Source organism: Coturnix japonica, chromosome 4 (genome assembly GCF_054131305.1).
Source record: "Coturnix japonica strain WE chromosome 4, WE-NBRP24, whole genome shotgun sequence".
In the NCBI taxonomy this organism is placed as follows: domain Eukaryota; kingdom Metazoa; phylum Chordata; class Aves; order Galliformes; family Phasianidae; genus Coturnix; species Coturnix japonica.
This window is the reverse complement of record NC_140666.1, coordinates 14,988,820-15,001,516: the sequence shown is the minus strand read 5'-3', so window position 1 is coordinate 15,001,516 and position 12,697 is coordinate 14,988,820. Positions and strand designations below refer to the sequence as shown.

Sequence of the window (12,697 nt, the reverse complement as noted above, 5' to 3'; positions counted from 1 at the left end):
CTAACTTAGCACTTAAATACACAGTTTTATTGAACTGGATACTTTAGTTTCAGCTACTCAAGTACTTTAATTCTTTCCAAGTGATTAAGTCCAAGTGCTTTATTTAGATCTGAATGTTATTTTTCCATATACCATTACATTCTGGTCAAGCAGAATATTGAATATACCTTGATAAGTTACAGCAGGTTTTACAGCCTTTACTTTCCATTGAAGGAAATTGGAGGGAAGTAGAGTTATTGCCTTCCTGTGCCTTCCTGCGCTAACAGTATGAATTATCTCGTTTGTTGATTATTACAATAATCTTACAGTAATTCATTCTTTTTCTACATAACTATTCATTCTTCAGATGTTATTATTGGTACAGAATCATTGTGTTTTTGTGTGTATAATTAAAACTTAAAGCTCATAGGGGGAATCATGAGTAACATGTAGAAAAGGAATTATGTTTCATTCCCAGAAAGACTACAGAGAGATATGAGTTGTCTGTATAGATGTATTAAGATAGAAAGCATTTTAATATTCTTTAGGGCTTGTAAAGTGCTTTGTATTTGCAGAAGTCTGTGCTGATGTTGCTGAATGGTTGCCTGTGGACTCCTGAGTGCCTGTGTCCCCTTTGATTTATCCTGTAGTTCTTTAAAGGTAACACAGCAGTCGGAAAGAACTGTGACAAACCCAGTTTCTTTTGAAGGGTTCAGCTGCCATGATGCATATTTTACATCTTTCTCTGATGTAATGAAAGGTGTGAGTTCCTTAGTGATTTTGCGTTTTGGAGCTGGCGATAACAGATTTAGACTTGCCTGGAGCCAGAAGATGTCCATCAATATAAAATACTTTGTTTCAGGTGAAGGGGCAACAAATCTTTTGCAACTGGAAAGGTGTGAGTTTTCCAATACACTCAACCTTGACTTAGGAATTTAGGGAAGGTTTGGTGTGTATGCTGCTAATTTTGCAACATCCCATGTAGGTTGATAAATATTCTGACTTAAGGTATTATAATGTGATCGATTAAAAGTTTCAGGAAATATTTCAAGAATATAGGAGAAAATAGAAAATGAGCAGAAAGGGTCTGCAGAGGTAGAATTAAATCCAATGAAAGCATGCCTCACAGGAAGTTTAACTAAACTGAGAAAGAGTTGGGAAAGGAAATGGTGATACATAATTAAGAGTTTTTGAAGGATGAAGCAGAAAGAATAAAGTGGAAGGACAACAAATCTGTCAATGCAGAGAAGCAATTTGGTGTGAAGATTTTGATTTTTTTACTTAATCCTGCTGTATATTAAATCAAGAGTCAAACCTTCAAGATTTCAGTGCCATCGAGTTCACTGCCAACCCTTGGGCTATTTTTGTATTTAGCAATGTGTCTGTTTAATTTTAAAAACAACAAACAAATTAAAAAAACTATCCATGATCCATCAAGAGGCTGTTTGGATTGCAGAATGAAACAGAGAAAAGGTACAAAATGTCCCCCTTGGACTAAATCAGCCAATAAAACAAGGATACTGTAGATCATTTGGGGGCCTATCTAGCCTGCTCTTTGTGTCTGTACGTCTGTTCTTTATTTCAGTGAAGCTGGCATCAATTATAGACTAAGGGACACATTTACGTAAGCTGCCAAACGTAGATGAAAGAAGTATGAGATTGCCTATTTAGGTTTTGTTATTTTTCTTTTCACTTTTTAAGTGGTAAAATAAATACACTTTTTCAAATAATCCCACAGGGATATCATTTGGAGAGAAGAAACTAAGCAAAATATTATTCCTTCACACAATGGGATACAAATAGCTGAAATTTCTTCAGTTGTGAAATTTGATTGTAATAACAGAGAAAGACCACTTTGAAAAGCTCTTGTTATATAAGGTTGTGAGGATCTGGCAATGCTAAACATACCTGAATGATGTTTATGTACATAAAGCCAGAAGAGAAATTATTATAATCAATTGTATTGTTTTTCTTCACATTTCAGAACAGGATACAGCATCCATAATATTGCAAAAATAAAGTGAGGAAAGAGGGATGTCATTTTAATTCATCTAACTAAATTCTAATTTTCAAGCCCTTTGTTTGACTGGGGAATAGCACTGGCAGGATAGTCGTTGCTGGCAGAGAAGTTCATTTCTTTCCCAGAAGAAAAGAAATCAAAACAGCTTTACACTGATCAGCTGGCACAGACTGCTGGATCAATGGTTGGCAATTTGCAAGGCTGTGCTGTAGATAAGGCTGTCACATTTTGGCAGTCTCATCACTACCAGTCAGCCACATAATAGCTGATAGGTCCCTTTCAGATAAAGACGAGAAGACGACAGAAGACTGAAGAGAAAGGGGAGTGAAAAGGTGATAGAGGAGGAAGGGAAGATGACAAATCAGTGTTTTCAGCCTCGTATTATATATATATTCCTCTGGTCTCCAGTCCATTTAAATATATGTTACTATTACTGTTAATTCTTACTGCTCTCTATTAATAAACAGTGACCCTCATCAATTCAATTTTTTGAGTGTGTTTTATCCTTCTGAAAATGGGGAGATGTCTCCTGAAAGCTTGAGTCCAGCACTGCCCTCCTCTAACCCCTAAATCAGAAGCATCAGTTGAAATTATGTGCTTGAGATGTCAGAAATCTACCTGTTTTATGTCTTAAGATTATTGTCTTTCACTTTATTTAGTGTAAGTATGACATACACTGTGGTTATCTAGATCCACTCCTGGTCTGTTATTTATTGCAGCTTTGCTCTTGATGGTCTTGAGGTTTTTTTTCCACAGCACTTCTGTCCTGGGGAAAGCAAGCTTGTTCAGAAGTGGAAAGAAGGGGGAAAAAAGATACTGAAGCTGCAGCTGAATTACTTTCAGATCTTTTTGCTTTTGAGAAGATTCTGAAAAATAGAAGCTTCCTTTGAATTCTGCTTCTTTATATTTTCCTAGCAGTTCATTGCAGGTCATAAGGAAATCTGTTAGTGACTGGATGACAGCACAGTGAAAAGAGGTGTAGGAATCATTACATTAATACCGATAAAGCTGCTAAATATGCTTAGGGAGATTCAGACATTTCCAGAAGCCTGAGAACATACAGAGTAAAGGCTTCATTAGTTAAAAATGCCCTGGCTGCTCTTAATCATCTTGAATCTGAGCTTATATTAGATACTGTGAACTACAGAGAATATTCTCTAATTCCAATGTTTTGTGTTGTGCAGCCTTCCAAAGTCAGTTACACCCAGCACAAGGAATGAGTAACATTATACTTTTCTCTTTCTTTCAGATTTCCCAATTGAGAGAGAACTGTTTATTTGTAAAGGCAATTTCTTTACATTATATTTGCTTATTTATTCCCCTGTAGAAACAGTTTTTAAGTGTTTTTTATCTAAGCAATTTAATATAACTCGTTTTGTAAACCTCCATACAAATCATCTTTCCTGTTGGTTTTTCCTTTTCATCCTTGTAAATAGAGAAAAAGATCAATTTTGATCCTTTGCAGAGAAGCTGATGATACTGCATGTTTCTGCAGTTAGGTAGAAGAACTCTCCCTAAAGTCCAAAAGGATTTGCAATGTAGTCAGCCAAGTCTTTCAGACTATTTTCCAACTTGATTTAGTCAATTCTTATGGTGCATTGCACCACTTTGTTGTGATTTGATGTCAGAAATGCTAAATAAAAAAAAAGGAAAAAAAAAGAAAAAAAAAGAAAAAAAAGAAAGGGGGAAAAAATCCCTTTTCTTATTGGCATTCTAGGGAATTAAAGACCAGAAATGAGAGGACGACAGTGGCAGGCTAACATGGATTGTTTATTTAATTCTACCAATTTGTTCACCTTAATGAAACACCAAAAGATTTGAGTGAGCGGTAATTAACAAGAGAGAGCCTGCCTAATGAAACCAGTACAGGATGATATTTGTTTCTAGGATCAATAAAAGACTGTGAGTGAAGATCATACCGGCATCATTCAGGAAAACAAATCACCTCCTGCCAATCAATTGTCATGCTACACACGCATGAATCTGTGTGAAGCATTTTAAATATGCATCAATAGAAAGACAGGAAAGGGGAAGGCTGGTAAATTTGGAGGTATCTAGTACTTAATTTGTTGGTCTGTCAGGTAGTATAATTATAGCTGTAGCATTCTTCTTCTGTGCCTTCAATAGTCATTACTAAGCGATTCTAGAGACATAATCAAATTAAAGTGTGATTCTCTTAGAGTGCAGAGTCCATTGCCTGGAGTTTCTTTGTATTCTATCACTGCTTACATGTTTTCAAGGAAACAACACAGGCTGCATTCCTGGGAAAAAAGAAGAGAAAAAAGCAGCTGATAAAGAAGATTCTTCCCTGACAATCCTTTTGTCCCTCCAGAGGCAGCAGTTGCATTCCCTGTTGCCACTAGTTGACTTAGCAATTAATAATGCAGCAATTAACTTCCAGATCTCAGTGCAGAAGGCATGATTTTGTTTCTACAGTAAAGCTGATGACAGTAACAGTGTAAAATGGAAATGGTGGAAAATTTGTATCTCAAAATACATATTCAAACTGGTTATGGAAGAGTCACAGAATCACACAATCGTAGGGGTTGGAAGGAACCTCCAGAGTTCATCGAGTCTAACCCCCCTGCCAAAGCAGGTTCCCTACACTAGGTCACACAGGGAGGCATCCAGGCAGGTCTTGAATATCTCCAGAGAAGGAGACTCCACAACCCTGCTGGGCTGCCTGTTCCAGTGCTGAGAGTAAAATAGCTGTCTGAATGGAAATGAGTAGACACAATGCACAGAGTAGTATGGAGATGTAAGGTTCAGTTACTTGGCTGGAGGACATTCAAAACCTTTACATTTTTTATCCCTGTAGACTCAAAGATGACTTACAGTTTCATTAGACTTGTTGGTAGATTTCCATGATTGTGTTCTAGAGCAATTTCCTCTTTTTACTCTCATGTATAGAATAATTAGGAGAAAAATGTCACAACTCCATCTAATGGTTACCTTATTAGGTATTCAGGCAAACTCACTTGGATTACTGGAATGAACTTTTAACACAGATTCAACTGTTAGATATACAAAAACTATACATTGTAAATTCTGAAACTAAACTTTTGTCTGTCTGTTTAATCCATTGAGTTATATTTGCAGTGGACTTTTGGTCTACTCATAATTTTAGACTGCAGTGATACTCTTCTGTTTTTCACCTCAATTTTCTTAACTTCCACAAAGACATATGGTTGGCGTAGGATTTATGGGTAATTTATGCATTTGATTAGTGCAGTAATTTTTTATATAACATTAGGACAATTGAGAATAATGTCCTAAGATTCATAGTAGAAATATTATATCATATGAAGTTGTGAATTTGACTTGTCTTCTGCCAAAGTCTATACATATGTATGGCATATATAATTCTGTTTTCATAAAAAGTATTTGATTGACTAGAAATGGAACCAGGAAGCTTGGGAGCTTGAAATTTGTACAGTTGACTAGAAATTTAAACCCTCATGTAAATTTTATGAGCCTCATTGAATCCTACAGGAATCATATTCAGAATTACCTTTGCAAGTGACAGTCAGGTAGAACTATATTTCTGAAAATTCTTAGTTCCTATAACGTGGCAAGTAGCTCTTCATTCCTAGGGTCACATAGAGTCCAATGGAGAAAATGCCTTTAGGATGTGGAATTTGTGTCGATGAATCAACCACGAGCAGCCACAAACAGGAGAGAAGGCATCTGGAAGAGAGTAACTGTGCTTTTTGTCAAAGTACTGAAGACAGGATGATCCACAGGTTGCACAAGGTGACAAGAATTATAGACCAGAAGCTGCAGCAGATTAACAGGAGGAAACTGTCTTTAGGCATTAAAAACATTTGTTTTCTTTATAGGGATACAAGCCTGTCAAACGATTGGAAGATACATGAGTAAATGACAATAGATCCAGTGACTTCTCAGAAAAATTATTTCTTATTATTTCCTCCACGACTATGTATGTTGATGGCATGTGTCTAAAAATATGTGTAAATATGTGATGGCATGGTCAATTTTAATCAATGAAGCCATATAACAGATTTCAGTTATTACAACAAAACCATGTCTTCCTACAATCACCAATTTGGAAGCAACAAAAATATTAAAATAAATAAATAAATAAAAAGTCTATTTGTGAATATGCCAAAGATCTAGGTTTAGTTAATCAAAATGAGATGCAAGATATAACAGCCATTGAGCTGTAGAAGAGGTAAATTAATGTAGTTATTTAGGATCCAACCTAGGCTTCTCTGCGTTATTAACTGTTTTGGGATGCATGTCATTTAAATGCATCAGTTATTGTGAGTTCTTAAAATTCTCAAGCATAACAGTTGGGAAACATGAGTTGTACAAGGCTTGACTGGTAAAAATCGCAATTTGTTTTTTCAGTAGCCAGAATGTGAATCATGAGAAAGAAATGCTGCTGACAGGAAGATAATTGAAATCTTTGAGGTACAGTGCTGGCAAAATTTCAGGAAAGCGGACAAAGGCTTATGTTAGAAAAATTTACTGTGAGGACTTTTTTCCAAAGCAGACTCCAACAAATTTATGTTTGATCACATCTGCCACTGGAATGACTGTAGTTTTAAAGGTTTAATTACATGGAAGGAGCGCTGGAAGATCAAAGCAACAAAGGGCAGCCATGCTCAAATGGACAGAAAGTCTCTGCTCACCAGGTTAGGTTTTCAGCAGCTCAGGATAGCTTCTCAACATTGTCTTAGTCTACGGATACACAGGATTTATACTTTCTTTAGATATTTTGCTTTTATCATGTTTATTTTAACACCATAAACTTGATAATGTTGTTAGGCTACTTCTGGAAGAGGAATTGATCCTCCTGCTCATTTTAGAGTTGGGAGCTAGCGGGTGCTAGATTGAACAGATATTATCCATGCAGGAGACTATTGTTAAAACTGTGTCTTTGATTGTAAAAAAGAGAAAAAAGAAAAATACAAATAGGTATGCATTAATAAACAACGAGAAAAAGGAAAAGAAGCTTGCTCACAATCCTGGCAGCTGAAGTTCTGCTTCAGTGTGTCAGTGCCAATCCTGTGCTAAGCGTGTGTCTGAAAGTTCGTAAAGTCACATGTTGAGAAATAATGTCACATTTGCTCGGCACTTGTGGATATGCCTCGAATTTTTCCTAAAGAAGTCAGGTACATAAATACGTATGAAGTGTTTTCTTGTCAAATGCTGAAAGGACAGATTTTTATCTTTTGTTCTCTGTAATCTCTTCTCTCTCTTTCACACATCTATGTCTCATGTATTATTTTTATTCTGAGAGTCTGTCCTTATTGTCGTGGACATTTCATGTTTGACATTTCAGCCATCTCTTGTTTGCAGCCTTATCATTCATGTTGGTGAAATCTGTTGTTGAAAAATATCTGCATATCTATGAGATATTTAAAAGCAGCACGAGGAAAAAGTGATTAGTTCTGATGTTGTATCGGTATTCACTGCATTTGTAATTGCTGCTGCAGCTGTAAAGAGAAAAAGGGGAACCTATTACACAGATAATATATCATGTTTGTGAATTGTGAAAACGATGTGTTTATCACCTAGTTTAGTTCTGCTGTTGGAAGGAGTTAGGTCTATTTCCTTCTAAAATTTTTGCAAATGGTTAATGTTACTTGTATTTACTTATTTAGAGCAAATTGGATTCCTTCATTTTGAAGGACACAGGCAATTAGATATGTGTTCTTCCTTTTCTTTTTGATAAATAGGAAGGAATAGATGTCAGCACAAACTATTGCATCACACAGACTGGGGGGTTTGCCAGTGACTTGCTTTCCTGTCTGACAGTTTGAAACTGTTTCTCACCATTGTGTGCATTGAGTATATGACAGATAGAGCAACATCTACTCGTTTAGGATAGAAAAATACAACTGTAAAGTCTCCAGGTGTTTGGTTTGATTTAAACACATTTGCAGTTGTGTAAGGGAGAGAATAAACCCTAAGGAAAGCTATAGTACGGTGATGTATTGTGCTACAAGGACTGCATTAGAGCCCCTGTCTGGTTGTGTAAATAAAGACTTTTATATTTTCATTTATTGATTGTAACTCTAAGAGAGCTTCACATTGTCCACAGTGGCTGAAAAATAATGTATGGAAAATCTATAGGAGACATAGAAGCATTTTAGAAAGTAGAGAACAATTAGCTTCATCGTCAGAGACAAAAGCATTGTTACATACCTGCTGCTTTGAATCTCTAAGAAGCTACTGGTATTTCCCCTTGTGTTGAACTGTTAACAGTATTTTCAGCAGAAAGGGCAAAATCTGTTCTAACTTAGAGGGAGGTGGTGCTTTTCAGTCCATTTATATTTTCTTGAATGCCTGTATTTCATGAAAAGATTGGATCCAATCCATCTGTCATTGGTGTTATTGGATTTTTTTTATGTCACTACCTTCAGTTTGACCAGACTCAGCTCTGTGTTCTATGAAAATACAGAAGTACTGACTGTAGCGTGTGGAGGGGGGAAAGACACTGACAATGAAGCAAGCTCAACCTGGAATCTCCAGCTCAGCTCCATTTTTAACAAAGGTATGAGAAAACTGTACAGCAAAGACTGTGAAAATAATTACACATTCCATTACTGCTATATTCATATTTCTTTTTAGAGGCTTTTGTATCACTGAATGTATAGGGGTTATGACATAGCGTGTACTATCTTCAATATTTTAATAGAAATGACTGATTAATGCTTTCCAGAGCATTAAAATTCACTAGCCACTTCATTAGGTAGTGAAAATTAGTTCTTTTCAACAGAACATACATACATTGTGCTTCCTTTCTGCTTTCTCTTTGAAATAAGTATATTTAATATATACAGCAGTGAGAATCTCCCTCAAGGTTTTTAACCATCAAAATATGAATGCTTCAGTGGGCTGCAAGCACTGGCCTGAGTAGTGCCCCTTTCATGATTCTTGAAGTCATGAATCATTCCTTGTGGCTCAGATACCATTGTTAAAATGAAATGCATGTTAACAGAGCAAAGATATGGAGGAGATCGCAGCTCACATTAGTCAATCTAAAGCCATCTTTGTAAAGTTTACCTTGCAATCAAAATCTGTTTTTACTGAAATAACAAAGCAAAACAAATGATCATGATCTAAAAATTCCCCAGGTGTGTCTGTAGAGATGTTTGTAGTCATCTCTTATCTATACCAACTTGATGAAAGAAGGGAATGGCATCAGGGTATGGAGTTTGTCACTTAATCTTTGATCAGCACTTCTATAGGAAATGCATCTTAGTGGGGAAAATGTGCTGCACCATCATCAAGTTGGTGTGTCTGTGTGTCCTGAGCCCTGGCGAACAGTGGGAAGTGATGCTGTGAAAGGAAGGGAGTGCTAAGATTTAGCTGGAAGCTTGGCTACGTGCAATAAATTCAAATCATTATTCAGACCAAATATTTGTATTCTTCCACCTACCAATAAGGCATAAGAGAGCTAATGTCCTGAATTCTGAGGAAAAGTTGAAGGAATTCGAGAAACAGTTGAATCCATGACAGAAACAAGGCGTATGGCTCTGCAGAAGCACTTGGCAAAGATGCGCCTTTGTTTCTGCATTAGTGCAAAATAACTGTTGATTTCAGTCATATTCTTCTGGATTCACATGACAGAGGAGACTGTTATATAAACCTCTTCAGTGCCTGATTGTCTGTCCAGGATATTTTCCTCAGTGCATCAGCTACTAGCATTGGTGATGAAATAGCCGCTAAATTCTCTAACTTGATAAGTCTTTAGCATACACTGATAACAATCACTAAATCCTGTACACATTAAGATTTCAATAGTTTAAAGGTCCTAAGAGCAGTAAAATGACCACTTTACATCTTCAAAAGCAATGGTGTTTAATTATGTTTTTTTCTCTGATTACAATTTACACACAAACATATCAGGTTACATGAAATATAATCCAGCGCATCTACGAGACACCCACACTACTTGCAAATGGGGCTGTGCTACAAAGCTGGCTTATCCTGTAGTTGCAGCTAAGCATGTAACTAGAAACTAGTGCAAGTCCTTGATAGGAATCTTGCAGGCAGCTCTTTCAGTGCGTGTCCCAGGTTTCCTCACTGCTCAGGTGATATGGATTAGACAGCTGCAGCTTCTCAAAAGCTGAAGAAGTTTTTATGCAAACAGAATCTAGCATGTTAACAAACACTGCTTGTTAAATCCTAAGGTTTAACATTTTATTGTCACATAAGCATTACAATAATACTAAAAGGAGAGTAATGGATATTTTTCTCCTTTTCTGAAGTGGTTGTGAAGAATTTGCTTATCACAGTGCACTGCTTTGCTAATAGGCTACACGCACGCTTAAGCCGGAAAACAACATGGGCAGGATTGTGCCTTTACTCTGCAAGTAAACTGAGTGACAGTAAAAGCTCTGCCAGTTTTTGGCTAATAGTTTGTTGTTTTTTTTTTTCCTGTGGCCCCAGTGAATGGGCAGTCTGCAGCCTAAGGGACAAAGGAGAACCTGTGTGACAGATCTGGAGGCCAAGACTTCACCAAAACACAGCCAAGGCTCTGTCAGGCTCCAACTGTTAGAAACAGCATGAGTTTCATAATTTCAGTGTTCCTGTGGCTTCTCTGTTTTAGTCTCTTTTTCTATATTCTATTTTAGCTGGATTCTCCCTAATTTCACAACTCCCCCATGGTGTATAGGATTTTTTATAACTGTAAGGATTGTGAGTTGTTGCCTTGGAAACACAGTTGTGCATGCAGCTGTTGTAACTGTACTTGTTACTTCTGCGTTATCACAAAAGGTTTCAAAGCTTTGCTGTATTTGTCTGACAGTTTTTTTTGATTCTGTAACTCTTTATAACAGTATGTTTGACAAATTACCAGAGGAGGAAATAAAACCTCAACCTCACAATGTACACAATGCCCCCAAGATCCCGACTGAATCAGCTCTTTTCTTGGCCTTGGAAGCCTCCAAAGCCACATTCAATCCCCTGCCTGCCTGTTTGGAAAAATATTGAAACATAACAAGTTTTGCAAAAAACTTTTGATATACTGCATCAGAGCTTCTACCTGCAGGTGCTGGCAACAGGCTGAGCCTGCAGCTCCTCCTCGTTTGTGCACATGAGCAGAAATCTGCAGGAGTGCATCCAGGCTCTGCCCTGTGGGCTGCTGGAGGGATCCAGCAGGAACAGAGCACTGCAGCTGGTGCTTGAGTACTTTGCCAGAGCAGAGCAAAAGCTCTCCTCATAAAGACTGCCTTCATACCACAAAAGGGCTGATGTCCATACTCGCTGCCTTCCTTATGAGTCCTAAATCCTTCCTCTGGAGCCTGCTGCTCAAGATCAACTTGAAGTAGGAGGTATTTGCCCCCATTTAGTACCACCAGAGGGTGTTAGCATAAGTGTGAGAAACAAAGGCCTTTCCCAGCTTGCCAGCTGCTGGCTAATACCAGAGCTCAAAGACTGCTGAAATGTGTAGACAGCAGCATAGTTTGAAAGTTGTATATGTTTGCTTTTTTCTTTTTTTTTTTTTTTTTTTTTAAGCCAAGGCTTCTAATTGCCAGCATATTTTCAATCCATATACCTGTCAAGTACACCAGTTTAGCTGGCTTTGCACTGCCTTTATATTGTCTTCTGCTTTTATAGCAATATAAAAAATAGTTCGGTTTTTGTATGTCGCTCCCTCACTGGTGCTCAAACTGCTGAGCTTTCCCGTTTCCCCTGTGTGTAAGATAAGTGTAATAGGTGCAGAGCAGGATAGGTGGGTACTATTGCTGTTACAAGCTCAGAAAGAGGAAAAGAGTGCTGCACGAGTAAATAGGAAAGCTGCAAGCTGCAATAAGGTATTACTGTGTTTTTGTTTCCTAGCATCTACTTGCTTTCATGGACTCCACTCCTTTGAGATGCACAAGTCTCATGCTGTGCGCTGTTTGTATCTAAAGATTTTGCAGATATCTTTTAATGTGAAGATTTGAGTGAAGTCAGCAACTGAAATTGCAGTCTTAACTGTTTTTGATACCAATGTGCAGTTTGATTGAAGCTGCTCTGGAGAAAAGTAACCTTAACATACCAAATGATGATTACAATAGTACAATACAATAGTATTAGTACAATACAACTTTCTTTTTCACATTCATTTCTCCAGCTGATTTAAGCTTCATAAGGTTATAGTCTTTTTCTTTGTCTGTTTTTGGTGTTTTTTGTTTGTTTGTTTTTGGTATGAAAGCCACTAAAAAACAGATAGAACCTGAAATATGTTAAAGAAACGTGCAGCTGCAGTACACATTGATGAAGCAGAGAAGGAATAGTTGTTCATGCTTGTTTGTAAACAACTTTTATAAACCCAGTGAAAACTTTAACATTTTTTTTTTTTTCCTTAAGAATACATATTTTCAAGTCATTAAGCTGATGAAAGGATAAGTTAATGGTAAAATTGTGTTCCAGATGCGATTGAATGACTCTAATGGCCAGTTCTGGAGCTTATTGAGGTCTTGTAGGGAAGTTCAGGCAATGTCCTGAGATTGATCATAACTGACGGGGCCACTTTACCCCTTTCTTTCCGATGGGTCACTCTTTGGAAAAAGAGATGAGTATGCAGAGAACTGTAAATCTTATTTTTCATATTACTTCCTTTAAATTGACAGGGTTGATACTGGAATAGCTGTTTTACAACAGTTTTTCTCTATATAGGGAAAGGACTTACAGAGTTTATGATCCTTTTGTCTGGGCAACTGCAAAAAAGTGAGTTCA

General features: G+C 37.1%; 1 protein-coding gene across 3 annotated transcripts in view; it reads left to right on the top strand.

The window, feature by feature from the left end:
- Positions 1-12,697, top strand: part of PCDH11X (protocadherin 11 X-linked) — a 447,910-nt gene that overhangs the window by 260,170 nt on the left and 175,043 nt on the right. Inside the window, exon 6 of one of the 3 annotated variants that reach the window (XM_085544583.1) lies at positions 8,392-8,436. The exons of the other annotated variants lie outside the window; for them this stretch is intronic. Coding sequence (XP_085400709.1) covers positions 8,392-8,421 — 30 coding nt within the window. The 3' untranslated portion in view covers positions 8,422-8,436. Of the gene's footprint in view, positions 1-8,391; positions 8,437-12,697 lie in introns of those variants that run through there. 3 annotated transcript variants of the gene reach the window in all.